The sequence below is a fragment of the Setaria viridis genome, chromosome 3 (genome assembly GCF_005286985.2).
Source record: "Setaria viridis chromosome 3, Setaria_viridis_v4.0, whole genome shotgun sequence".
Taxonomy (NCBI): domain Eukaryota; kingdom Viridiplantae; phylum Streptophyta; class Magnoliopsida; order Poales; family Poaceae; genus Setaria; species Setaria viridis.
The window spans coordinates 13,619,059-13,645,410 of record NC_048265.2 but is presented as its reverse complement, the minus strand read 5'-3'; the positions used below and the strand labels follow the sequence as shown (position 1 = coordinate 13,645,410).

The window sequence follows — 26,352 nt, the reverse complement described above, 5'->3', positions numbered from 1 at the left end:
CATCGTTCCTATTTGCCAACGCCACACCGCAGCTCCATCTGGTCCGTCCTCCTCTGCCATGGCCACCCGGCGCCTAGCAGGTTGGCATACCTATTAAGCCATAGGCCCGAGAAAATTGTAAAACTATTGTATAACACTGACAATAAACAGAACATGGCCAACTGGTATCGACAGAAGCAGATGAGCTAATCTATATGAAATGACAAAACTTTGCAGAAAATAAGGATATACAACTGGATATGCCAACCTGCTAGGCGTGTATAGAGAAATAAGATCTGCATAAGCTGCAAGTTCATCATCAATGCGACTATGCGAGAACATGTTAGTATCAGTTGTTCATATCCTCACAGTACCATCAGAACAAGCAGTTACATATATATCTCCATCTTCCAAGAATTTAGCATCCCGTATGCATTCTGGGTGCTTTGAACACAGGCTCCATCTGCAATATTTTTCTTGAAAAATCAGACACAAGAAGTACATGAATAACCTTTTGGACTACACAAGTTTATTTGCCTTTTCTACTGCACATGTTCAGCAGGTGGCTATACAGTTTTAGTTTTCAGCATACTGGACAGAAGCATCGAGAGGGGATAGGTGATTGAGATATCATGCTCAAAGTTACTGAATTTTGAGTTAGCGGATCCGGTGACAAATTTACTCTAAGTAAAAGGCTGAATGTAAATAGAGTAATAGCTGATTTGATTAGGAGTTCCTGGAGTCACAATCTATTGTGTGGGAGGAAAACGTGTGTCAGCAAAACTAATCATATCATATACTACTACTTCTTGATCGGGATACCACCTACACACAAATTATGTCTGCACCCGTTCTTTTTTGCTCAAATTGCAGCTCTAAAAGCTCAGTGACATTTAGAAGTAACTAAAAAATAATGAACATGTACGTTCAAACATACAGCTAGCTAGCTATGATATCCTATGGTCATTTTTACCTCTTGGCGATAACCAAGTCATGGCCCTTGGCACATGAACGGAGGGAGCGGGGAGACATTGGATGGGAAGATGGCGCCAGGGAGAGGTGGCACGCTATAGAAATCTCGCGGTACCGGCAAGCAAAGAGCGAACGTCGTTGTTCCCGTCCACAGGAGGAGCAGGCACGGAATGAGCCAGCCTTGACAGTATCCGCGAGTCTAACGACATGGAGAGCATGGCACATCTCCGCAGATAAGGCGGCGGAGGGAGCAAACAATGACCAGGACGTATGATAGCAGCGGCACGGTGCCATGGACCGACAGGAGCGGCGGCGCGTGCCGACGAGGGGTTGCAGCCAACGCGTGCTGCCGCATGCCTCATGCCGGTCACCGCGCGCGTGCGAGCAGCAACGGCCGCATACGGGAGCAGGTGGGAGGCGGCCGAGCTCCTGACCTCCTCCATGCGCCCCGGCCTCCGCGTTCCGACTGGACCTCCTGCTCGTGGAGCAAGGGAGCTCCTACCATTCAGGACGTGGATCCAGCTAGTCGGGGACGGTGAGGGTGAATCCAGCACCACGTCGGGGACACCGATGGTTCGGTGTGGGACATGGCATCAATGCGGCGGTGGAGCGGCGGCCAGCATCCCTCCACGCGACGAGTGGCGGCGGCCCGCGTCTACCCCCGCGACGGCAACCCCATCCTTCGAATCACCCCTTTCGAGCGCCCGCCGCCCATCGACCTCGATCGCCTGTCGCCCGAGCTCCTCTTCCCGGAGCACAGCTTAAAAGCAGAGCAGCGTCTCACCTGAGCGTCGTTCCGCCAGCCACCGCTGAACCCGGGCAACGGCTCGCCATTAGAGCGCCGATGGGGGAGAAGAATGAGACCGGTGGATTGGTTGACGCTCGGCTCTCAAATTGAACCGGTCGATTGCATGAATGTTTGATTAATTATTGGCTGATTCCACGGAGGGACGCGAGGCGAGGTCGGGTGGGTACAGGCGGGTACGTGGGGCATCGTGGTGACAAAAAACAGCCAAAAACGGCAGAAACAATTTCCTTCGTTCGGTTTTCATGGGTCACCCTATCCTCTTTCTCAAATACATGACAGGTGGGTCTGCCACGAAAGGTACGATGGTCTCGATTTGGATGAGAAAGATTTTCAATTGTTTTCGATCTTTACAATATAGAATAGATTTTAGATTAAAAAGAATTAAAATAAAAAAATTCAAGCACATGAGTTCATACAGGAGTTACTGAATTCTCAAGTAATATTTGTACTTGCACACAATCATTTCACTTCTTCACCTTCCTTTCTCTGTTTTGATTGATGGACGCATCTTTAGCTTGTTGACAAGTAATTAGAAGGCATACTGCTTTGTGCCAATTGGATCAAAGCTCCCAAGTTGGTTGGAGAGGAATTTGCCATCCCAACACATTAGGAAGCGGGACTTCTCTGGATTCGTTAAGAAACCAACGCGGTTTTACATAAAATGTCTAATATATATTGTAGAGCATCAGTAATCTCCATCACTATCTTCTCAGAATGCTGAAATCGAATTCTTATCGATACAATAGCGAAAAAGAATCAGATGACGTTTTCCCTTCAATCACACAATGGCTAGAAGATCTTTCCTTATTTAATTTCTCCTCGCATTTTGTCTCGGCTCACAGACTGTAATTCGTTTTGGTTTTATTTAATTGCACTTGTATCAGTAAATGCCTATATATATGCTAATCCACCGTAGTCTAGGCTGCCTTTTTATATTCATCAATTATCACCTGATAGATTTAGCTACAATCAATCAGAAGAATAGTTTTTACCATTCCTTTTATCTCAAGGTGTACGTTAGCAGTTTTTTTAAGGTTAATGGACTAACCCGTTTTGCATTGCATCAGCCAGTACGTGCAAACGCCTTACTAGAGCACATCCTGCTCAAATCATTACAGTCAAGACAAGTTTCAAAGCTGCTACTACATCAGTAAATCACTACTTAAAAAGGGAACAGCATGTTTATGTTGTTCGCACTGCATCACTACGGCATTACAGTATGTTATCATCCTTCTTTAGGAAAAATAGAATAAAATAAAATCTTCCATTGGTGCACTGCCTCTTTCATCTTTCAACAGGCCCGGCCGGCGGCCGGTCATGGAGACCGGAAGGCCAGCGCATGCATGATGCCACCACGAGAAGGCAGAAGGGCTTGCCCGCTTTAGCCATGGCGTTTGATTGTTTGAGCGTGTACGTGGCAGGTGCTTTTTTTTTCTCTTGTTCCGAGAGATTTTTCCAAAAGAGCCCCTGCACTTTCCTTCTTTCACAGCCTTTGGGGAGGATACCCGCCGGGATACCCATATGATGTATCTCGCCGCAAAGGGCCGGCGGTCAAATACGGCCGTCTTTAACCCGTGTCGTGCATGGATGATGGTCTTGATGGAGATGTAGAGATCCTTTGGAAAGGCGCGTATATCCTGGCAGATGCATGTGATCCGTCTACGAATCAGCTGGGTGTCTTTTCCTTTGTTGCTCTACGCACTTTGAGATGATGATGGGGGTTATTCCAATCTTTTGTTAAAGAACTCACTCGTACGGTGTGTACCCGTATATACCCTCTGGGGATATTTTTTAAACAAATTTTGTAAGATGAGATAATAGAATACTCCCTCCATCCGTCCCAAGTTACAATTCGTTTTAGCAGATGAGATGCATACTATGTCTAGATACATATCAAAAGTTATATATCGAGAAAGGCCAAAGCGGATAGTATTTTAGGACGGGGGAGTAGGTTTTAACGAGATCTATAATTTTTTTAGTTGAATTTTTTTGTATGAAATTGTCTAGAGGTACAAATAGTTGAGCAAAATTTCAAGAATAAGAGTCAGAAGAAATAAAACTCCATATTGGATTAGTAATTCAATACAGGTGGAATTAGGATCACGCAAGGGTTTTGTACAGGACAACTGAAGACGTCGGAATTCATTATTATCAAAAAAAAAGACGTCGGAATTGACGTATAAATACTGTGTTCTGAATGTGTCAGCCATATTTCCGGGGCAAGATGATCACCAAGGTGGTAGACGAGCTGATGATCCCAAAGCAGTCAACGCTGTCGTCTGACTTCGCACTCACAGAACGGCTGCCCCAATAACACAAGCCACCTGAAACGGCCATCCATGTTTTGCCTATATAGAAATTCCGAGGGACAATTCATCTTACGTGGCGTATTTTGCGGGTCGAGCGGTCAGGCTGGACCGAGAAAAAGGCTGGTTTACTTCGAGCCCAAAAGGTATGCCAGGCCCAACTAGTAGAGGTTGGCACTAAGGCCTTAGACTGTTCGTTTATTTTTTGCGAAAAAAAATAAATAATGTTTCACGTTGGGCTCTGCCTTTGCCTAGAATTTTTGAGCTCCCAATCTGTCCTGGCCCAGTTTGGTCTTCTGTAGCTGGATCGGACTAAGGCCTCCTCTGGAACGGAGGATTTTCATCGGAAAAACTCAGGAATCAGCGATCCATAGGCATGGGTATTGTACAGTCCTTTGGTATGCAGGATTGAAACCTAGGAAAAGAAGAGGAAATTTTCCTATAGTGCAGATTTTGGAGGAATTTCACAGGAATGAAAACATCCACTTCAATCTCTTTTTTTTCTCTAGCTCGCGTAGGATCGTCTAATCAAGGCATCCCTTCATCATTAGCATACACTGATGAAGAGGATTTAGAGTATAGAACAGAGCACCACCTCAATATAATATCGGCAACGAATGCATCCGGAGGACTGGATGAACCACGACTGCTGAGTCGCCGAGGAACCTCCTTTGGAACATTCAAAAACATGGGATAAGAAAAATATAGGAATAGGATAGGAATGCATATGCAAAAACAAAGGAATTAAACCTATAGGAATTGTAGAAGGTTAGGATGTTTGGATGGTGTAGGAAGAACATAAGAAATTTTTAAAGGAATCTTAAGAGCAAATTTCAATTAATTAATGTGGCATTCTATGATTAGGCACAAGTGACCAGTGCCCACCACATGCAGCCATTTATCTCTTGCTTGTCCTCGTCCCTTGTGCGTAGGAAATTTTCAAAGAGGTTTGAGTGGATTTTTTTTCCTATGGTTTTCCTATGAAATCAAAGGAATTTTTCCTTTAGTTTTCCAATAATCCATTCCTATGAACCTATAGGAACCAAATTCATAGGAACTAGAATCCTATGTTTTTCCTCCATCCAAAGGAGGCAGTGCCTACATAGCTGTTCCGATTTTTTTTTCCAATTAACTATTGTACTTTATCATTCTCTTTCAGGTTCTATGTTCTTGTACTTTTCCTATAACTCATCCAAACAAATAATCCCCATAGAATTCCTGCGTTTTCGAATCCTCCGTTTTTCATCTGCATTCCTATCCTACTACTTCTCCTATTCCTGCATTTTTACACCCTTTGTTTCAAAGGAGCTCTTAACGTCCAGTTTGCTTGCTCTGATAGTGACGAAAGAGCCCACCGGCAATGGGGAACATGTCTAATTATCCCTACTGAGCCCGTTTGGGAGCACTCCACTTCAAAAAAACCAGCTCCACACTTTTCTAGCTCCACTCCACCAACTCCAAAAAAACATGGAGCTCCTGCACGTGTTTGGCTGATGGCAGTGCTCCAGCTCCAAAAGCATGAGCACTTGTTGTGAATGGTCTATTTTACCCTTTGTTAACGGACCACATGTCATACTCTTCTATTTTCTCCTCTCTTCTTCCTCTCTCTCCTTTCCTCTTCTCTTCTACGTACTGCGGCACCTGCCAGAAGATGGACATGGACCGGCCTACGCCCCGGCCGCGCCGCCGCGGGGGAGCTCGCCCCGGGCGGCGCGTCGGGCGGGCGGTGCGGCGGGCAGCGCGTCGGGTGGGCGGCGCGGCGGGCGGCGTAGTGGGTGGCAGGCGGCGCGGCGGGCGGCGTGTCGGGCGGCGGGCGGGTGGAACGGGGCGACGAGAGTTTTTGTTTCGCGAACCGTTACTGTGTAACGAGTGGCAATGGTGGGTAAATACCCACCAACTCCACAAGGAGGTCTGTATAGTGGGGTTTTGGAGCACCTCTTGAGGTACTCCACAAAAAACGTGGATCTACCCCCCTGCTCCACCTTTTTCCTGGAGCCGGAGTTGCTGGAGCTAGACGCGTTTGGCTGCGAAATTTTCGGAGTTGGTGGAGTGGAGCAATTTTTTGTGAAGTGGAGTGCTCCCAAACACCCCCTTAATTATAGCGAAAACATAGGAGTTGATGGTGACGGTTCATCTGCTGACACCACCATTAGAAATGCAAGTGATAGGACATATTTCTTTTCCGAGCCTGATTGCATCATCTATGCCCTAAGTTTTATTATTAGGAATTTACTCGCCATCTCACTTCATTTGCATGTTATAGTACTTGTCTACGTGTTTTTGTCATTTGCATGCACTGATGCGCACATGGTTTTTATTGTGCAATTCAAGCACATAGGCAATTTTGCTAGTTGACGAAGAAAAGTTGAGAGGACAAAAATAGATTATAAAAGAATACTATACGACTGGTCTCATACTGAAAGCATTGAGCGTACTCCTAAATCATAGATCATTTTAATATTTCTAGATATATAATTTTTATTATGCATATATACATACTGTATATCCATGTGTACAGTAAACACCATGAATTTAGAAACGAAGTTTTATCTACAATTTAGCATAGACGGAGTAACTTATAAATATGGGCGTAAAACTGTAAAAGGAAATGGTTAAAGAAATCTAGATTTGCAGGTAGCAAATCGTAACGCAACTGGACGTGTTCAATGCTCATGTGTGATAAAAGACTGACCCGTCTTGTCCGTCACAACTCGCCAACTCGGCCTCTCTTTCAAGGCGCCGCGAGCACACGTCATTGCGCCGGGCTCGGATCCTGACACGTCAACCCCACCAGCCGCGCTGGATGGGCGCCATGTCCCCATCCAATCCCCGCCCAGGAACCCGGACGCCATCCCGTCCAGGTTCACTCCACCTCCCTCGTCATCTTCCTCCGGCCCCCCTCTTTGCCCCCAGATCCCGCAAACCGCGAAAACTAACCGCCTATCCGTGGGCTCTGATCGTTCTCATCGCCCACCTCCTCTCGACCTCTCCCCTCCCCTCTCGCCAAGCCAGCCTCCGTCTAGAGTGCTCCGCCATGGCTTCTTCCAAGAGGAGAGGTGGTGTTGGCGGGGAGAAGAAGGATCTCTTCCATGTCGTCCACAAGGTGCCCGCCGGCGACAGCCCGTACGTCAAAGCGAAGCACCTCCAGGTTACCATCTTTCTCTCCTCGTGCCAAATCTCCCCATCCTTTCTCGAGCAGATTGCAACAATTTTCTGAATTGGCCATAGCAAGTTAGCAAAAGTAGCTCATCTGCTCATGTAGCTAGTCATGTCTGCATATGTACATCAGTACATGAGCGTTCATTTGTGCGTCAAATCAAACATCTTTTCAATTTTTCATTGTATTGGGCCGCCTCCAAATCCTCTCCAAGCCATTTCACCTTTGCACTAGACGCTGGTTTTGACGTAAACCATCCCCATGCGTTCGTAGCTCTCTCTTTTTTGGATAATCCTAAAAGTAGATGTTTTTTTTTGCATTTTTTTTGTTTGTCAGTTGAAACTAAATATCGTATGTTCGCAACTTTGTTGGCAAGATTTCCTTGGCTTGATATGGAAATTGATTGTGACTGTTCTTATTCGAACTCTACTTTGGTCTCTTAGATGATGTTCAATGAATCATCGTATGTACTATATTGGGCTTGGGGCACATGGTTACCAGGAATTGAGAGTGGTCCAACTGGCAGGATGAGTGATTCTGATCCAATAAATAATATGCTTCATGATCGATTAGTATCTAAGTACTTAGAACACTTAATTACAGACAGCTTAAGTTGTGCTTGCTAGTGTTATTGCAAGATTTTGATGTAGTGTTCCCAACAATCCCTTTAGCTAATTGTGTGAAATGACTTTCATGCATGAATCAGCTTGTGGAGAAGCAACCGGATTTGGCAATTGTGTGGTTCTGGAAGGCGATCAACTCCGGTGATAGGGTGGACAGTGCCCTGAAGGACATGGCCGTGGTGATGAAGCAGCAGGATCGCTCTGAGGAGGCGATCGAGGCCATCAGATCCTTCAGGCACCTCTGCTCCAAGCAAGCTCAGGAGTCCCTCGACAACCTACTCATCGATCTGTACAAGGTACACTTTGCTGCTGCACATATTGCTCAAGTGGTCAAGGATTCCAGCATTCTAATGTGATGTCGTCACATCTTTCAGAAATGTGGGAAAGTTGAGGAACAAATTGAGCTTCTGAAACAGAAGCTGAAGATGATATACCTTGGTGAGGCCTTCAATGGGAAAGCAACGAAGAAAGCACGGTCCCATGGCAAGAAGTTCCAGGTCTCAATCCAGCAGGAGACATCTCGCATTTTGGTATGGGTTAATGCTCCTTATGTTGCTCTTACTGATTGATAATTTGTCCGTTGATGAAGTTTTCAGTTACAGACAACTTACTGAAATTTTTCCCTGGTATATGTTACAGGGAAATCTTGGTTGGGCTTACATGCAGCAGAACAACTTCGAAGCAGCTGAGTTGGTTTACCGCAAGGCACAAACTATTGAGCCTGATGCCAACAGGGCGTGCAACCTTGGGCTGTGCCTGATTAAGCAGGGTAGGCATGAAGAGGCAAGACAAGCACTCGAGGATGTTCGGCTACGCAGAATCTATGGATCGGAAGATGAAAAGGTGGTGGCCCGTGCCGAGCAGCTTCTCCACGAACTCAATCTAATTAATTGTGTTTCATCACCATTCGATGTTGGCCTAAGTGTCCATGAAGAGATCATGGAGAGACTAGACCTTGTGATGAATGAGTGGACACCGTTCAGATCAAGGCGGCTGCCTGTATTTGAGGAGATAGCCACTTTCAGGGACCAAATAGCTTGTTAATACATTATTCTGCATGGTTTTTTATCTTTAATGTGTCAATGCCATCCTGGAAGATTTTGTGCATATATGGGGGGTGCTGTGGACATGTGGTTGTTACAGTGAGAAATAGAGAACAGATAGATATCATATAGCTGGGGTTGATGCAAAGCGTTCCCTTCAGGAGTAGCATGGTTTTTATTCGTGTTGTAAACTGCATGGTTCAGATTTGAAGCATGTTGCGAAATTGTAAGGGATATGCAATTGGTGGTTTGTGAGCTGATGCTTCTTGACTTCTTGAAATGAGAACTGAAATGACTCGCCTTCGAGCATGTCTAAACTGCAATTGCAGAAGGCAATGCTAAATGGGACGAGAAAGACACATTAGCATCACTGCATAAAAAAATGCAGAAACAAAGCACATAACACAGTCTATGGTAAACTGACTAAGAGAGCAACTCACAAAAGCTGGTAATAAACGAAACTCCAAGGTCATTACTGCACACGATTCACCTCAAAAAGAAAATCATATACCTTTCTGCTAGTCTGTTTCAAGCTATTTACACGTCGTTACAGTATCGAGAACAAGAGAACGAAGCCAAGATGAGCTTCCCTAGGTGATTGAAATTTCAGAGACAAGAACGTTCAGTTTCAGTTATGAACAACTCTAGAGGCTACACACTACAAAAATGTTCAGTTCTTATTATGCCGAACTGCCGAATTACTCCATATCCTTGATGCAATGACACCAGTTCACGTCCTGTGGCCACTGAAGATCATTTGCCGCTGTAATTACAGGTGATGAACGGCATTAGTAATCGTTCCGCAAATGCCCAGAATATGTTCAGAAACCAAACAAGAACAGAAGGTTTGGCAACGGCCTAGGAATGCCAAGAGCCCAGTAGCAGTAGTAGTACCTCTAGATGGCACCAAGACCAGTACAAACTCCATCTCGTTGTTGCCGGGGGGCAGGTCCAGGACGACGGGAAACAGCCTCGGCGCGGCGCCGCAGCTCCGGCGGCAGACGACGAAGTCCTTGTGCTTGGTCTCCTCTTGCAGCCTGCGGTGCAGCGCGGCGAGGCTCTGCTCGTCGAACGTGAAGTACCTCCAGGTCCCCTCGTCGAAGTCGTCCACTCCGCCGTCCTCCCTGGCCGTGTTGTGGAAGATGGTGCGCCGCGACGGCATGTGCAGGGGCTCCTCGATCGATGGCGGCTCCTCAAGCTTGGTTCTCGATTCCTGTAAAACCATTACGCGTTTCTCAGCCTTTGGATGCAAATCCAGATATCTCAAGATCGCCATGCTGAAATGACAAGTTGCTGTTCAACGACACCAATTCAGAAGAATGCAACTCATTCAGAAACAGAATGAACAAGAGCAATATAAGTTTGGGATAATTGCATTACTGCCCCCGTTTTCCCAAGAAATTTACAAGCTTCAATTACCCAAGATCCAAGAACCAATGAAGTTAGCATTCGTTTTGCCCCCAAGAAACTAATTGGACGAACTAGCTGGTAATTATGCAGGAAACCAATCTTAGCAACTCAACAAGATGAATTCGTTCTCGAAGAAATCAACGAACGGGAATACGCATGGAAACAATGGCAGAACCGGAAGCGCGAGATCAAGAAAAGAACGAAGCAAGCAATCAGGATCACGCTTCTGTTCGAATACCTTGGCGGAGTATAACCTGACGAAGGCGCTGGACGCGGTGTCCAACATCGCCGTTGCCGCCTCCAGCCGAGCGTCGCAGGACTGGGCGCGGCAGGGCGGCGGCGGCGGCGCCGCCTGCTCCGCCGGGACAACCTCGACCACCCACGTGCTCTCCTCCTGTCCGACCTCGAAGTCGAGGGTGACGGCGTTGTCCCGCGGCGTCTCCCCGAAGCTGGCGCGGAGGAGGCGGCCGAGTGGCCCGGAAAGCGTGAGGCACCCGGCGCCGCGCTCCCCCAACTCCCGGCGTGGCGTCCAGAGGAAGGCGCTGTCGTTGGGCGTGGACGGCAGGCCCTGGACGACCCCGCAGCTGGGCGTGGCGGCGTCGAGCGCCGCGGCGGGGTCGTCGGCGCCGAGGTAGAGCCCCCGCTGGCCCTGGAGGCGGACGTACTCGTCGCCGACGGGCTCCACGGTCCAGACCGTGCCGCAGGAGTTGCGGCGGTAGCCGTGGGAGACGGCCTCCGCGTCGTCGGCGGCGCAGAGGTACGTGCCGAGGTGGCTCTTGAGCCGCACCGAGCGCGCGTTCTCGAAGAACTCCATTGCTGCCGCGCGGAGGAGCGATCAAAGGATCCAAGAACCGGGTGGTGTGCGAAGGCAAGGGGAACGCGGTGGAGGTTTTGCTTAGGCGGGGCGACTGAGGCGGTTGCGGGATTTTGGTCGAAACTCGAAAGCAAAACGGCGTGTCTGTCATGCTGGTCTGGGGAACTGCTGGGATTAATAGGATTCAACTACAACATGGTAAAAAAAAAAGAAGGCGTCTTTGGAGCGGGTTAAGAGCAATAGAGAAGGAGACTGCTTATCTCCTACTTCCTCCGTTCCAAATTATAGATGATTTTAACTTTTCTAGATTCATAAATATTATTATACATTTAAACATACACTATATCTAAATGCATAGAAAAATTATGCACTTCGAAAAGACAAAACGACTTACAATTTGGAACGGAGAGAGTATTATAAAACTATTTGGAAGTATCTCCTCTGAAGATTTGTTTTTCCTTCGACCACCTTTTGAAACCGTTAGATCTAAATCCAACTGCTCAGATCCTCACTCATATTTATTATTCCTCTCGTTTTGTCTTCCTCCGACACCGGATGACCTGACACACAACTCCATTGCTAACAACTCCCCTGCCGACACCCTCCTCCTCCACCCAACACTAACCCGTTAGATCTAAACGCACCCGCCACCTCCACCGCCCACTGGTGGCCCCCCGCCACACGGCTCCGGTGGCGCCCTCATTGCCTTCGCTCCGTCGCCGTCTCTCCCGCCTCCACCACTGGCCGGCCAGCCGCCCCGAAGCTTCCTCCATGGAGGTAACCAACCACAAAACCCCCAAAAAATCCCTAGCCCCAGATCCTAATTCCCACTTAAATTTCTAGTATAAGTTTGGATGGTTGAGAGATAGCTAAAATCAAAAGTTTTGAGGAGTAAATCTGAAATATTTTCTCTCTCCCTCCCCATTAGCTGTTTTTTGCGTTATTGGAGGTCGCTACTGTAGTGTAGTGGACTACCAAAAATCAATCTCCAATATCCTTCTTTGACAGGTGGAACCCGCATGTCATTAGTCTCTTTATTTTTTTCCTTTTTACTTCCTCCCGACCCCATTTCTCGTGGTTCCGTGATCCCCTCCCGACCCATCTCTCGATTGTGCGCGGCATCCGAGTCGTGGCGCACGCGAGGTGACGCTGCCCCTACCTCCTCCCGATCTCGGCGATTCTCAGCACTCCCCTTCCTCCCACCTCAGATCCACCCCAAGAGAAGGCTAGCATCCCCCCAGGAGGATCTCGAGCTCCATGGCGCCGCGGCGGAGGCAGGCAGGCAGGCAGCTCGGCAGCGGCGCCGGGGAGCCATTGGAGCTCTTCAAACCGGCCATGGCACGCTGGTGGCAAAGGTAGGCAGCTCATGGATCTCTCTCTCTCTCTCGGACGGGTTTAGGGTGTGCAGCTATCCTAGACGGCGTCCTGCATGGCCAAGCAATGTCGTCGGCGCAAAAATAGAAATTTCCGCACGCCGTGGTCAACTGTCGTTAGGGGAGAGTGTTGCATTCTCCTACATCAAGAGTAGAGAGTAGAGGAGTTTCATTATTCGTGGTTGCCAAAAAAATTTTGGTATTGGAGAAACGATTGGCAATTTGTTGGAGGCTAATCCCATCTCAAAATCTCCCAAATGATAGGTTTTTAGTATTGGGGAAAGATATATACAATCTGTTAGAGATGCTCTCAAGTGGAAGCAAAGAAAATGGAATAATTCAAAATCGCTACATCGACATGTAAATAAAAAACAAATTCTACTTGCCACTGTGTCGTGACAATCGATTTTTGGTTACGGGATGCCACAAGTCACCTCGTAGACAAGCGAGCTCCCTTCCCCAATTTTAACAAAAAAAAATATGTGGTTAGAGAAAGGAATAGACGTATCGAAGTCGCACGGACTTACCATCATGGATTCTCTAACTTCGTGAAGGGAAGTCACCGATTTTTGTGTCTAGTGAATAGTGCTCCTAACTTTAATCATTGTAGGAGTTGTGACGTACAGGTTCCATTATAGCATATGTACTCTAGCTACATTGCTATGGTGTGTGCTCTGAGCCACCATCGATGGAGCGGCCAAAAATCATCCAAAGTTATAGTTATAATGCTCCTCTAACTTTACTCCTCCATATTAGAGAATTCATGGCACGTGCTTCTGGCTTTACAGGGGAGCCCATATTAGAGAATTCATGGTACATGCTTCTGGCTTTACAGGGAAGCTCCCCCGTAGCAACTAGCAAGTCAACTTGGTTTATGGGTAGGACGACGAGTGCGGTACTACATGTGGTGGAGCGATACCGGTACTTCCTCCGTTTCAAATTGCAGGTTATTTTAACTTTTCTAAGTTCATAGGTATCATTATACATCTAGACATACACTATATCTAAGTGCATAGTAAAAATTATACATTAGAAAAATTAAAACATCTACAATTTGAGATGGAGGGGGTACCGGAGCAACATGCAACGGTAGGATGAAGGTGTTGGATGGTATGCAATCACCAGAGAAGGGAAGAAAGAACTGGTAGCAAAATTAAGCCTAAAACTATTTAAAAGGAGCATGTTGCATGCGAGTTTTGGATGGTTGGATAGCTTAGTAGGGAAAATTAGATTTTTTTTTTTTGAAACCGAGTACAGACGTGGAGGTTCACCTACATGGCTACATGCATACACGCGAATATTAGATTTGTGCAATAGTCCAAGAAGACAAAATAGGCACTTTTTCTCCACCGATTCAACATTCAATTTCTTGACTAACCCGAAAATGAATAATTACAGTGATTCCAGCCCATCACATTTCCGTCCAGCTGTGGTTCGGCCCAGCTCGCTCCCACCTTTGTAAATTGCACCCTTAAAAAGACGCCAATTCTCACCCCCGCCCCAACGCATGCCGCTGCCGCACACTGACACACACCTGACAACTCTCTCACTGGTCGCATGCTCGTAGCCCTGACCACTTGACCAGTGACCAAGACTTAACACGTCTACAAGAAAATAAACAATTTCATGTCACTCTAGGGGGGCATATGCAAACGCCGCTCCTCGGAAACGGAAGGTGGCCTGGCCGTGAGTGGTTAAAGCCTTCCGCCTCCTCGGGCAAGTCACGTCGTCTTCCATTCCCCACTCCTCCACTCGCTGCTCCCTCCGCCATGGCGGTGAAGGGGAAGGGCAAGCAGGTGGCGGCCGACCCCCCTGGCCCTGACGCCGGCAGCGCATCCGGGTCCGGCGGGAAGCGGCGGAACGGCTACGGCTACGCTAGGGCGGGGCCCTCGTCGTCCTCCGCGGCGAAGCGCCGCCGCCGCGCCGGAGTCCAGCAGTTCGTTGACGATGCGGCTGGCGTAGACGACGACTATGAGGAGGAAGATGTGCTCGAGTCGGAGGAGGAGGCTTCCGACCCCGATGACGGTGAGTCGGAATCGGCGTGGTTCCCGAGATGAGGCTAGCGTCGTGCGTGGGGCGTGGATTGGTTCGGTTGGGGGGATCGATCTGGGGCTTTAGTTCTGCGCAATGTGGATTTTCTGGGTCGATTATTTGGGGATATATTTTCCCTTCCCTCACCCCTCTCTCTCTGTGTGATACCTAGGTTTGATATTTGTGTCGATTGGGTTTTTTTTTTGGAGAGTTTTCCCCTTCTTAACGACAGGAATCTGTACGAGGATCAAACAATCCCTGGCTAATAGAAATACTGAAACGATGGCTTGGGAGCCCGTTAGGGAACTGGGATGCCTTTGCTAGTTTTTGGCTTGGAAATTTGCCCTTCAGCAAAGTGTGATGAGTGACCTTTGCTACCCAAAAGTTCTGTTTTTATGTGGTCACAATACACCCCTGCAGTGATGAAATGCATTTAGTGTGTACTAGCATTCAGAATATTTGGAGTTTTTTTTACCAGAACACGTTTTGCACAAAATGAATTGCTTCTGTATGTGATTTTCCTGTTTTACATCAACAACAATGTCTTTTGTTTGTACCTTTTATGAAAAAAAAGAAGTCAAGAAGCTACAAGTACCTTTTATGTGATATCCAGAATTAGTCATCTATGAGCTCTTTTGTGTCGTTTTATTGTGTAGTTCAGATATAAGATTATTTCTTGATTGAGATTATAAGTTGATTGTTATGTTTGCCTGTTCCATTTTTGCTGTTTTATTTTTCTATGTGCGATCTTGAGTTTTATTCTTTTTTTTTATCTTTTCAATGTCATTAGCTGGTTAGATGCCTTCCAGCAAATTAGTTGCACGTTGACCTAATGTTGTCAGCAATTATATCTGGATCTTGACCTAATGGTGAAGCAATTATCTGGATCTTGACCTAATGTTGTAGCAATTATCTGGATGTTCTATGTTTGTGTGTTCTGTAAGCACTTTTGCACCAATGTCAATTTTAACCCACTCTTTGCGTATAAGTTTATCTGAAGGTTTGTTGTCTGGTGATTGTTGGGATTGGGCTCATCTGCTCATGTGATCTTGTTTATGGCAACTGCAGGTTTCTTTACCGGTGGGGAACATGCACAAAATCTCAGTAGCAAAAGAGCTGAAAGGTCACACCCTCTTCCTTTTCTTGTAAAGGAAGAGGAGCTTAGCGGCGATGAACTTGAGGAATTCATCAGGAAACGATACAGTAATGGTGTGAGATATGCTGCTGATCGCAACTTTTCTAGAGAAGATGATGACATTTTCCCCATGGATGGTGCACTCAAAGAGCCTACTATTTGGAGGGTTAAATGCATGGTTTGTGATTAACAAAAACTTGATTTGACATTGCTTAACTAGCATTTGTTGGCTAGATGCTGATTTGTTTAACTTCTTTCCAGGTCGGGCGTGAGCGCCAAATGGCTTTCTGCTTCATGCAGAAGTTTGTTGATCTGCAAAAAATTGGTACCAAAGTGCCAATTATCACAGCATTTGCACTGGATCATGTAAGAGGGTTTGTTTTTGTTGAAGCGGAGAAGGCCTGTGATGTTACAGAGGTACATAATTTGTTCCTTGAACTGCAAGAGGAAAGATGCATTCATGTTGGCAAGGACATGCTGGGCGACATGTAGTGCACTATGTTTATTATGCTACAACTGGTTTTGTAATATAGGATGTAATATCAGAGTTGTAAAACGCTGATAGTTTTTGCATGTGACATCTATTTGCTTGTTTGTTTTTCCCATTTCCCATGCACTCCAATTTTACTAATTCATACCTTGGAAGTTTGGGAAAAAGAAGAACTTTGTATTGATTTTTTTAAAAAACTGTTTATAATAGTCAAGAGAATCTTTCATTCCATTTTATTATCTCTCTACATGTATGCTTGTATTTTGGCTGTAAAATGACTTGCGGTCCATATCGGCATCTCTTATTACAGGCATGCAAAGGGTTTTGTAGTGTGTATGCAAGCAGAATTATTTCTGTTCCTGCAGCTGAAGTTCCTAGCTTGTTATCAAGCCGTACAAAACCATTTGAAATTTCCCGTGGTACATGGGTCCGCATGAAGAATGGAAACTATAAAGGTGATCTAGCACAGGTATGGTATAATTTGTTTGTGGCTTCTCTTTCTGTGGGCATCTGCCCTCTAAATATTTTCTATTTTCTTTGTTCTTACATTACTATCTACTTGTGACTCTTTAGGTTGTTAGCGAGGATGATGGACGGAAAAGAGTACTGATAAAAATCATACCCAGAGTTGACCTCCATGCTATTTCGAGAAAATATGTAAAACTCTTATACTTGGCAGTAAAAATGACTGTTGAACTGAATTCCTTTCTTTATTGATCCAAACTACTCAAATTTCTTCTGTTCCTCGCCATGATTTAAGTAGGATGTATATTTAAGTCTCTGGGGGCTTTTGAGTCAATCTGTGAGCCACATCTTTGTCATAGAAACTAGATACACAAATATTATGTTTTCTACAGTCGATCTAATATATATTTATAACCTGGATGATTTATGTCTGAAACTCTGGGGATGTTGCCTGTTTCCATTCTTTTTACTGAAACAGCCTGATTGTTGAATGCTTAATAACTTATGTTATACTGTGGTATTTGCAGGGTGGTGCAATTTCGCTAAAAGAAGCAGTAGTTCCTGCTCCACGGTTGATCAGCTCCCAAGAACTAGAGTAATGACTTCCGTCTACATCTGATGTTCCCTTGTCCCGCATGAGATAAACTTCTTATGCTACTTTTAACTAGTCTTTGACCCTGTTTCCATAATCTCATTTGTCATGTAGGTTCTTCAGGCCTCATATTGAAATGAAGCGTGATCGTCAGACTGGTGAAGTTTTTGAAGTACTTGATGGTTTGATGTTCAAAGATGGTTTTCTATATAAAAGGGTTGCACTTAGTTCTTTGATTTACTGGGGGATACAACCAACGGAGACTGAACTTCTGAAGTTCTCTTCTAGTCCAATCAATAGAGCTTCTGCTGATGACTTGGATTGGGTCTCCAGCATCTATGGCCCTAAGAAAAGGAACCTTCCCGCAGAACGAGGTATTAAGTCACCATCTTCAAAAACGAAATCTTCCAAAGCATCAAAAGCTTCAACTTCGACTGAAAATTATGATGATAATGATGAATTCAACCTCCATGATCTTGTACTCTTTGGGTGAGCCTGTGCTGTATGGTTATAATCATTGTCCATTAACTATCAGATACCATCCTTATATTTTATTTCATAATGAACAGGCGAAAAGATTTTGGTGTAATCATTGCTATTGAGAAAGATGGTCTTCGGGTAATAAACTTAAATCACTCTTCATTTTTACATCCTTGTTTTGGGCTAAGAAGAATTAGTTCTGTGTAGATATTAAAGGGTGGTCCTGAAGGATCTGCCGTGACAGTAAAAAAGCAGGACATTAAGAAAGGCTGTGTGGACAAAATGTTTACAGCTGTTGATCGTCAGAAGAAGATAATATCTATTAACGACACTGTTAATGTTCTGGAAGGACCATTTCAGGTGAAACCTTAACTATCAATCTAACAGTAATCTGTTATTTGTCTCTCATTTTGCAAGCGCTATTGGAATTCATGTTTTTTTGTTTTTATATCAAGGAATCAATTCATTTGAAATCTTTTTGAAAACCTGGCATAGATACTTGCGCTGAGTATTGGTCGTGGTAGTATCAGTACTGCTATATTGTACTGATTTTTGATGCATGGCACTATTATTACAGTAATGTATAGCATGCTTTCTACTTCCAACATAAGTGTTTTTGGAGTTATACAAGAGTGTTTTCTTCCATTTAGCACACATGTTGATAGATTAATATATTTGCAGGGTAAGCAAGGTGTCGTTAAACACTTGTACATGGGCACACTGTTTATTTATAATGAAAGTGAAAGCGAGAACTGTGGTTTTTTCTGTGCTCAATGTGGATCATGTGAAAATGTGAAGAAACGGAAGGAAAGCTCTACTACTGAAAACTTGGTACGTATATACATGCATCCACTTGTCAATGAATTGGAGATGTTCATTGTGTTACTTTGCTTTCTATATATCAGGACAATCCAATTCCCATGTTTTCTGAGCCTTATGAGCAAAATGAGCATCGGGACAGTAAGTGTTTATTGATTTCTTATGTTATGTTACCTGAATGCAAGTTTATTGTTCTGATTTCCGTCATAATGCAGCTGAGAGGCCTTACAGGAGCACCAGAGAACAACTTTTCTCTATCGGGCAGATGCTACGCATTAGGAAGGGCCCTTTGAAGGGCTATCTCTGTCGAGTAGTCAAGATATTTCGAAATGATGTGACTGTTAAGCTAGATTCTCTACTGAAGATTGTTACAGGTTAGTTAGCTTAGCATATCGTTGGAGCTGTTCTTTGGGTAATGACTTACCTCTGTGTTGTGTGCAGTGCAAGCTGAGTTTCTTTCAGTCCCAGCTAACAGGGGGTAAGCAACTGAAGCATGATTTAGTTCTCTTTTCTTTGTTGTGCGTAATGCAACTGCATCATCGTTATGTTAGCTTCTCACTATATTGCAGTATAATATCACAGTATAATATTACTTTCTTGTTAACTTCTCAGTATGTTACATGACATACAGGGATAACTCGTCTGGTGCTCCAGCTGGTAATTTTGGAAGTCAAGATACATCTTTCTTTGGTAAGTGTGAGCCTTATACTTCATATGTACAGTTGTGGGTCCTACTTGGTTGGATCAGTCTCTACAGTGTAAACGGGGAAAAATTATGTTCCCCTAAATATTTTGCTGCTTGCCTGCTGAGCCATCTGCTCCGTTGAGGAATGAATTACTTTCTTTTGATGGAAAGCTTAATTAGGATGTTCATATGTTCAAGATTATAGTTTTGGTTCTCTTTACTGCTGGCATGATGCTATAGATTTTGGGATTTTTATTTACATTTATTCTTAATTTAGGTTCAGAAGCAGACAAGGCTTCATGGGACAATGGGTTGCCATCTTTTGGCAGGTTCGTTTTATTCTTTTCACCTTTTCAGCTTCCTATCCAATTGAGTAGTTTGTTGGTTACCCATAATTGCTAAGCTTGGACTTGATTTTATTATGTTTCGTTTCTCCTACATCTAGAATCCTCTTTTTTCTTGGAATATCCACCCTCTACCACCCACCAAATCTAACTGTGGAGGACTTGCTACTGCACATATACCAACTGTAAAAAAAACCAAAGACAAGTTCAATCTAACATTGCATGCTGTGCCAGATGGATTGCTGTTGATGTTTTTTTTTTTCTAGAAATGGGCACCAACCATCAAGTTGAATCCTTGAAAACCTAATTATGCATGTAGCCTTATGTGTTGCTGTGTCATTTTCCTTTTATTGTCTTCTATTAGCAATCTTTTCATATATTTAGCATGATGAGTAACAAATTTTGACCAGAGAGAGGGCGCTGTGACATTTTAATCTTTTGGGATATTTCTTTTGGTAGATAATCATGAGCTCTGCCATTCACTTCCAAAGAAGACAAATACACCATCCCTTGAAAGGGAGCAGTGGCCTAATTTTGTATATTAGCATCCTTTACCATTTGGAGCATTTTGTTTAGCAAAGCACTCGTCTAATGCATAACAACATAATATTGACAATCCTTGATCTTCCTTTTGAGCTGCTATTGTAAACCTTGGTTCGCATTTGGATAACTACCATTATACCATGCGAAGATAGCCAGCGTGGATTTATTGGAATTGGTGATCATGACGAGAGAAATAGATATCGGCTGGGCTTCTGGGATGACAGAACTAGAGAGGACGTGAAAGCAACTAGAGGTGTTAGATTATGACATCCATTTATAATACAGCCGGGTTTTGATGCCTGAGAATGCTGTCATGACTAGAATTTTAATCCATACTTACACATTAACATGGTCTCAGCTTATCACATGTTTCCTGTTATGCTAGCTGATTATACCACCTAGCTGTCTTGGACCGGTTGCACGCCATCTTCCTTTTCATACTGATTATTTTCCTAACGCTGCCTGAACTTTATTGAACTTCCCTTTACCCAATACATGTCCTCCTTAACAGCTAATAATTAGCTTCCTCACTTATCTCTACTGTTGTTGTACCTGCACATGCTGCTAGTGTTCTAGTTCATGAAAGGTGCACATAAAAAAGACAAACGATGTACAGTACTCCCTCTGTTCCAAAATGTTGGTCATTTTGGGTTTTCTAGATACATAGATTTTGCTATGCACCTAAATATAGGGTTGTCTAGATACATAGCAAAATCTATGTATCTAAAAAAGCCAAAACGGCCTACATTTTGGAATGGAGGGAGTAACCTTTAATCACAACTTTGTTTGGTGGTCGGAGTTTTACATGACATCTGAAAGGTGAGTAGAGCTGAATTTCTTTTGTTTTATACTCCCTCCATCTATATTTATAAGGCGTGGTATGACTTGGCACGGTCTTCCAAATAACACTTTGACCATTCATTTATCTTATATTATATTGTTTATGGTTATAAACTTATAATCATTGTAGAGTATATTTGAATACGAATCCAACCATATAAAGTTTGCATTATAAAAATAAAAAATTAATAGTCAAATTATTAGTCAAAGATTGCAAAGTTTGAATCTTGATATGCGTGCGCGCCTTATAAATAAAAACGGAGGGAGTACTTATTTAGTCTTACCTTGATTTCACATGGTTAAGAAAGGATTGTCTTCGTGTGGCACGCGGTATGAATTATTTAAGATATATTTCCTTATGGGCTTTCTGATGTTACTGATGTATCAGTTATTTTGCCTTTTGCACTGCCTTCTCATTTCCCTGTTAATTTCTTGCTTGTGCCTGGTCCAAATTTCTGTAGAGAACAAAGATGCTAAATTATCTGTCTCATTTCTATTTGCTCATGTAGAGCATCACTTGGAGGAATAGATGCTCTTAACTAATTTATTGTTTGCACGTATCCTTATATTTACCAAATTGTTTGATGTGCCGCAGTGACTCATGGCAACCCTTTTCAAGTTCCACCTTACCAGCCCAGAATGCAGGTAATAGTTGTTCTGTTGACATAGTTTGTAGTCTCTTTACTCACATCTTGGATCTTCATTATCATTTTTTGTTTCTTGATCACAATTTTATTTCCATATTATCTTTTTATAGGGCAGATGCATTGATTTATTTAATCTGTTCAAATGCTTGGTTATGTGAAATCTGCAAATGGTGGCTTTAGTTGACTGTGCCACTAGGAGCAGTGCAACAAGCCCATTAATTTGCTGAGAGTTGGACTGGTCTGGGAGGATGAAAAGGGTCATGGCATATAATCAACATTTACCACAAGCCTTTTATTTTGTTTTCTGAATGGTGCATCTCTTATGTGGTTTATATTTTTTTTTCTGTTTTTTGCGGGGTTGGTTTAGTTGGTTGCTCACAACTTGTTGAAATAGGTGATTGTTGCATCTTTTCTTTTTTCGCATGCAGTGTTGAATAGCTGGTTATTGCATCTCTTCATTTCTGCATTCTATGAAGCAGCTGTAGTTTCCTATCTTACACTGATAGTACAGGTTTCTAGTAAACAACAACAACAAAGGCTTTAGTCCCAAACAAGTTAGGTAGGTTGGAGATGAAAGCCAGCGAGAGCCACATTAACCAGAAAAGATGGTAATAGAATATGGCTCTTGTGATGATAATATTTGTAAAATAAACTTGTTTTTTTAGCTGGCACATGAGGTGTTATTATCCTTATTTATGTTTATGATATCGGTTTGTTCATTTATCAGTGTTGAGGTTATTACAGTTTTGCTGAGTGTGAATGTTTGCATTTTCAGGTGGAGAATCAGAAAGTGATCCATGGTGTAAGAAAAGTTCTGCTGGAGGTGAATCTGATCCATGGGGTAAGAAAACCGATAGTGATCCTGATCCATGGGGTAATAAAGTGGTGCCTTCTGGTGATGGTGATTCCGATCCGTGGGGTAAGAAAGTGGTGGCTCCTGCTGATGGTGATTCCGATCCATGGGGTAAGAAAGTGGTGGTTCCTGCTGATGGTGATTCCGATCCATGGGGTAAGAAAGTGGTGGCTCCCGCTGATGGTGATTCTGATCCATGGGGTAAGAAAGTGATGGCTCCTTCTGATGGTGATTCGGATCCATGGGGTAAGAAAGTGGTGGCTCCTGCTGATGGTGATTCCGATCCATGGGGTAAGAAAGTGGTGGCTCCTGCTGATGGTGATTCTGATCCATGGGCTAAGAATACAACATCTTCAGCTTTTCGAGTATTGAACACTGGTACCACTCAAAAGGAAAGTTCCAGTGGCAAGGTGTGGGATAAACAAGCTGGGGTTGGTGGATCTGATGCTGCTGGCAGCTCTTGGGATCGAACATCAGTCAATAAGGAGTGTGAAAAGAGTGACAACTGGGGAGAGGCTTGCAGGGTGGCAGACATGGGAACTGGAGGTGACGCAGACCCATGGGGAAACAAGGTTAAAGCAGTAGATATGGAAGGAACAGATAGCTGGGACAAGGCTACAATGCCTCCAGACAATAAGTTGGAGGGTGTCAGTCAAGGATGGGGGCAACCTTTGGGCAATTCAAATGAAGGCCAAGGAAAAGATAATTTTTCTAAAGCTGAGGGCAACAATGGGGGTTGGGATACTGCTTTGCCTGCCACTGAGGATGGTACCTGGGGCAAGTCAAAGGACAGTAATGGTGATGGAGCAGGTGGCTTGAATGAGGCTAGATCCTCTGACAAAAACGGTGGTGCAGGAGGTTGGGATACATCTGCTGCTAACTGGAATAAATCATCTGTCGTTGCTGAAGCACAGGAGGGAGGTTGGGGCAAAGGAAAAGGAGCTTCAGATCAAGCTGGTTTGGGTGATTGGGATAAACCGAAATCTTTTGGCGGCGGTGGTTCATCAAGCTGGAACAAGGGAGAGGAAACTAGGGCAGATGACCAGAATAACAGCTGGAGCAGGCATGGAAGCTTCGGAGGTGGACGTGGATTTGTGCGAGGACGAGGGAGGGGTAGGGGTGAATCTGGAGATTCCGATGGCACAACTGATCAAGGAAGTTGGAAGAGCCCATGGGGTGGCGACAATGCTGGAAGGCCCTCTTGGAGGTCTGATAGTAATGTGGACAATGAAGTTGGAGATTCTGGTGGATACTGGGGAAGGGGAAGAGGAGGGAGGGGGCAATATGGAGGGCGAGGGAGAGGAAGAGACAATGGTTGGAGAAACGGTGATAGAAGCAATTCCGGGATTGGAAGGGAAAATGATGGTGCTGATGGACAAAAATGGGGAAATGGAGGTTCTTCTGATTGGAATAAAGATACATCTAATAAAGGTTCTTGGGGTGGAGATAACTGGAATGCCACAAATCCACCAAGTAACCAGCCCTGGAGTAGCAGTGGAGGCACAAAGTCATATGGTGAAAATAAACCGTCCACTTGGAATAGTTCAGAGGATAACAAAACGTCTGTAGGTCAGTAACCTGTTTAATTTCTAGCTCTAGTTTCCTGTTCAAAATTTCAAGCACTATTCAATGTCTAAATGGCAACAACAACACAAAATATCTTGCTTTGCTTATGGGAAGCTTGGTCGAGGAAATGGGGTGAACCATCACCTTCTTGCTCCTTGCATTTTTATTGGTTTGGGGAATGGAATAGGCTTGCTAATCCAGCACCGCCTCATCCCTTGGAAGCATATGGTTAGCTTAACAGTGAGTAGTGGTTTCATCCCACAAAATTCATGGGATGACCCCATGATGAACCATTCCATTCTAGATTAGGTGGTTCCTCAAACCAAACATCCCATTAATGCTCCAGGTGTCCACAAACTGACCCTCAGGCTGAGAGCTGTCAGTATTATAATTGAATAATGCTAATTATTGCGGTCCATTATATGCTACAGAACATTTATTTGTTTAACTTCTGTGTGTAGGTGAACAAGATGATCCTTGGGCAAGCAAGGTGGCTTCTACTGAAGGTGATTAAGAAGCAACCAGAGACATGCATATTTTCTTCCTCGGTTCGGTGTTTTGAGCTGTAGCTTTCTACTGTGCTTTAGGCTTATTTTTATTATGTTTTACACTTGCAGGCAAAGAACAACGGAACGATACTTGGGCAAGCAAGATGACTTCTGCTGGTGCTGAGGATAGCAGTGGTGGCTGGAACACCAAGACAAAAGACTCCTGCAGCGATGGGGGTAAGTGGGGAATGCGGTGTTGAAGCCAAACAAAATTCTTATTCTACTCAATTGTCGACGTACTTCGATCTTATTCGCACTGCTGTGTGTAGGTGAAGAAAGTCAAAATGATTCCTGGGCAAATAAGATTGGGTCAAACAAAGGTACTCAAGGGATTAACTACACTGTGTATATTGGCACTTTGCTTGTCATTTTGATTTGAACAACAGAGTCATAATTTCTGGGTCTCTTGATAAGGTTATATTATTTATTTTTTGTATTTAGGTAAAGAACAAGAAACTGATCCTTGGGCAAGCAAGGTGCCTTCTACTGTGGGTTCTGATGACAACAATGGTAGCCGGAGCACTACGGCAAAGGGCACCCCATCTGAGGAAAAGGCTGATGATCCCTGGAGTAGTAAAGGAGGTAATGATAACATCAAGATTGATAGCTGGGGTGCTGGCTCCTCCGATGGGAATCAGGAATCGTCTTGGAGCAAACCAAATTTCTCTTTGGGAGACCAGGAAAACACGTGGAGCAAGCCAAGGTTTGGTGATGATAATGGTGGAAACAGTAGGGGTGGATTTGGACGTGGATATCGAGGCAGAGGTAGAGGGAGGAATTTTGGGGATGGTGGATCCTCGTGGAATGGAGGCAACAGAAACGATGAATCAGGTGGCGAAAGGTCTGAACAGCCATGGAACAGGAGGGATTTTGATGCTGGCAGAGGAAGAGGCCGAGGTTGCTATGGGCGAGGTGATCGTAACCAAGGTAACAGCAACTTTGGGTCAGCAGATGGTGGCAGTTGGGGCTCTGGCAGGGGAAATGGTGGCCGTGGTGGTTATAGAAACTGGAATGGTAACAATGGAAGCGGTGAAGGGGGGCAAGGAGGTGGCTGGTCTTCCAACTGGAATGGCAACAAAGGAAGCGGTGAAGGGGGTCAAGGAGGTGGCTGGTCTTCCAACTGGAATGCGAACAAAGGAAGTGGCGAAGGGGGTCAAGGTTTTGCGAAAAGCAAGCCCAGCTGGGAAGCGCAGAATACGTCTGGTGGAGACCAGGCAGGAAAGAGTGATGCAAACAACTCCTGGAGCCAGAACAGATCATCTCCCTCTATCCTGGGGCAGCCAAGCAGTGATGTTAACAAGTCTAGCACATGGGGTGCAACTAGTGGTGGAGCTGGAGGCGGAGGTTCCTGGGGAAAGAGCAATGAAGATAGATGGAATTCGTCTGGAGGAGCAGCTGCAGAGAAGTCTTCTTGGGGAGGTGGTTCAGAAGGTGCCCCCAAGAAAGATGATGATGGCCCATGGGGGAAAGGGGGCGAGGAGAGCGGCAGCCAAGGAGGGGGAGGTGGTGGCCGTTCCTGGGACAAAGCTGCGGATAATGCATGGAACAGCAACAAGGGCGGTGACGCCGGCAGTGGTGGATGGTAAGCGCGCCGTGCAATAAATCTGCGCCCCTCGTTGGCGCGACGATGTAAGTAGTGGTGTACCGTGCGGTTTGAGCTCGTGGACTAGATGTTTCTTTCTAGCCGTAGCGTCTGCTAGCTCCTTTGCGATGCTTGCTCGAACCCTAAACAGTGTGGCCTAGCTAGAATCTGCTCGCCTTTCTTAGCACTGGCAGTGGCACGTGGCAGTAATCGAGGAGCCTGTTCGCCTTTCGCTGAGATGTTTTTA

At 44.8% G+C, this 26,352-nt stretch overlaps 3 protein-coding genes across 3 annotated transcripts; 2 read left to right on the top strand and 1 right to left on the bottom strand.

Annotated features, from left to right (window-relative positions):
* The first annotated feature begins 6,964 nt into the window (after positions 1-6,964).
* LOC117847322 (protein SULFUR DEFICIENCY-INDUCED 1) lies at positions 6,965-9,146 on the top strand. The gene is made up of 4 exons (XM_034728512.2): positions 6,965-7,213; positions 7,929-8,141; positions 8,220-8,375; positions 8,485-9,146. Exons 1-4 carry the CDS (start codon positions 7,100-7,102, stop codon positions 8,887-8,889), a joined length of 888 nt encoding a protein of 295 aa, XP_034584403.1. The 5' UTR covers positions 6,965-7,099; the 3' UTR covers positions 8,890-9,146.
* Positions 9,147-9,228: 82 nt separating this feature from the next.
* Positions 9,229-11,112, bottom strand: LOC117847405 (uncharacterized). Its single transcript, XM_072292712.1, has 2 exons — positions 10,474-11,112; positions 9,229-10,101 (listed from the first exon to the last, which is right to left on the bottom strand). Exons 1-2 carry the CDS (start codon positions 11,110-11,112, stop codon positions 9,658-9,660), a joined length of 1,083 nt encoding a protein of 360 aa, XP_072148813.1. The 3' UTR covers positions 9,229-9,657.
* A 3,101-nt stretch (positions 11,113-14,213) lies between these two features.
* On the top strand, positions 14,214-26,342 carry LOC117848088 (uncharacterized). Its single transcript, XM_034729400.2, is given in 22 exon segments — positions 14,214-14,510; positions 15,585-15,829; positions 15,913-16,068; positions 16,452-16,610; positions 16,715-16,798; positions 17,134-17,201; positions 17,313-17,687; positions 17,768-17,816; positions 17,886-18,038; positions 18,360-18,509; positions 18,584-18,638; positions 18,713-18,871; positions 18,939-18,975; positions 19,129-19,187; positions 19,460-19,511; positions 21,505-21,554; positions 22,332-23,978; positions 24,437-24,481; positions 24,593-24,700; positions 24,793-24,843; positions 24,965-25,890; positions 25,892-26,342. Coding segments are annotated over 22 exon segments (5,118 nt in total). The 5' UTR covers positions 14,214-14,254; the 3' UTR covers positions 26,126-26,342.
* The last annotated feature ends 10 nt before the right edge of the window (positions 26,343-26,352 follow it).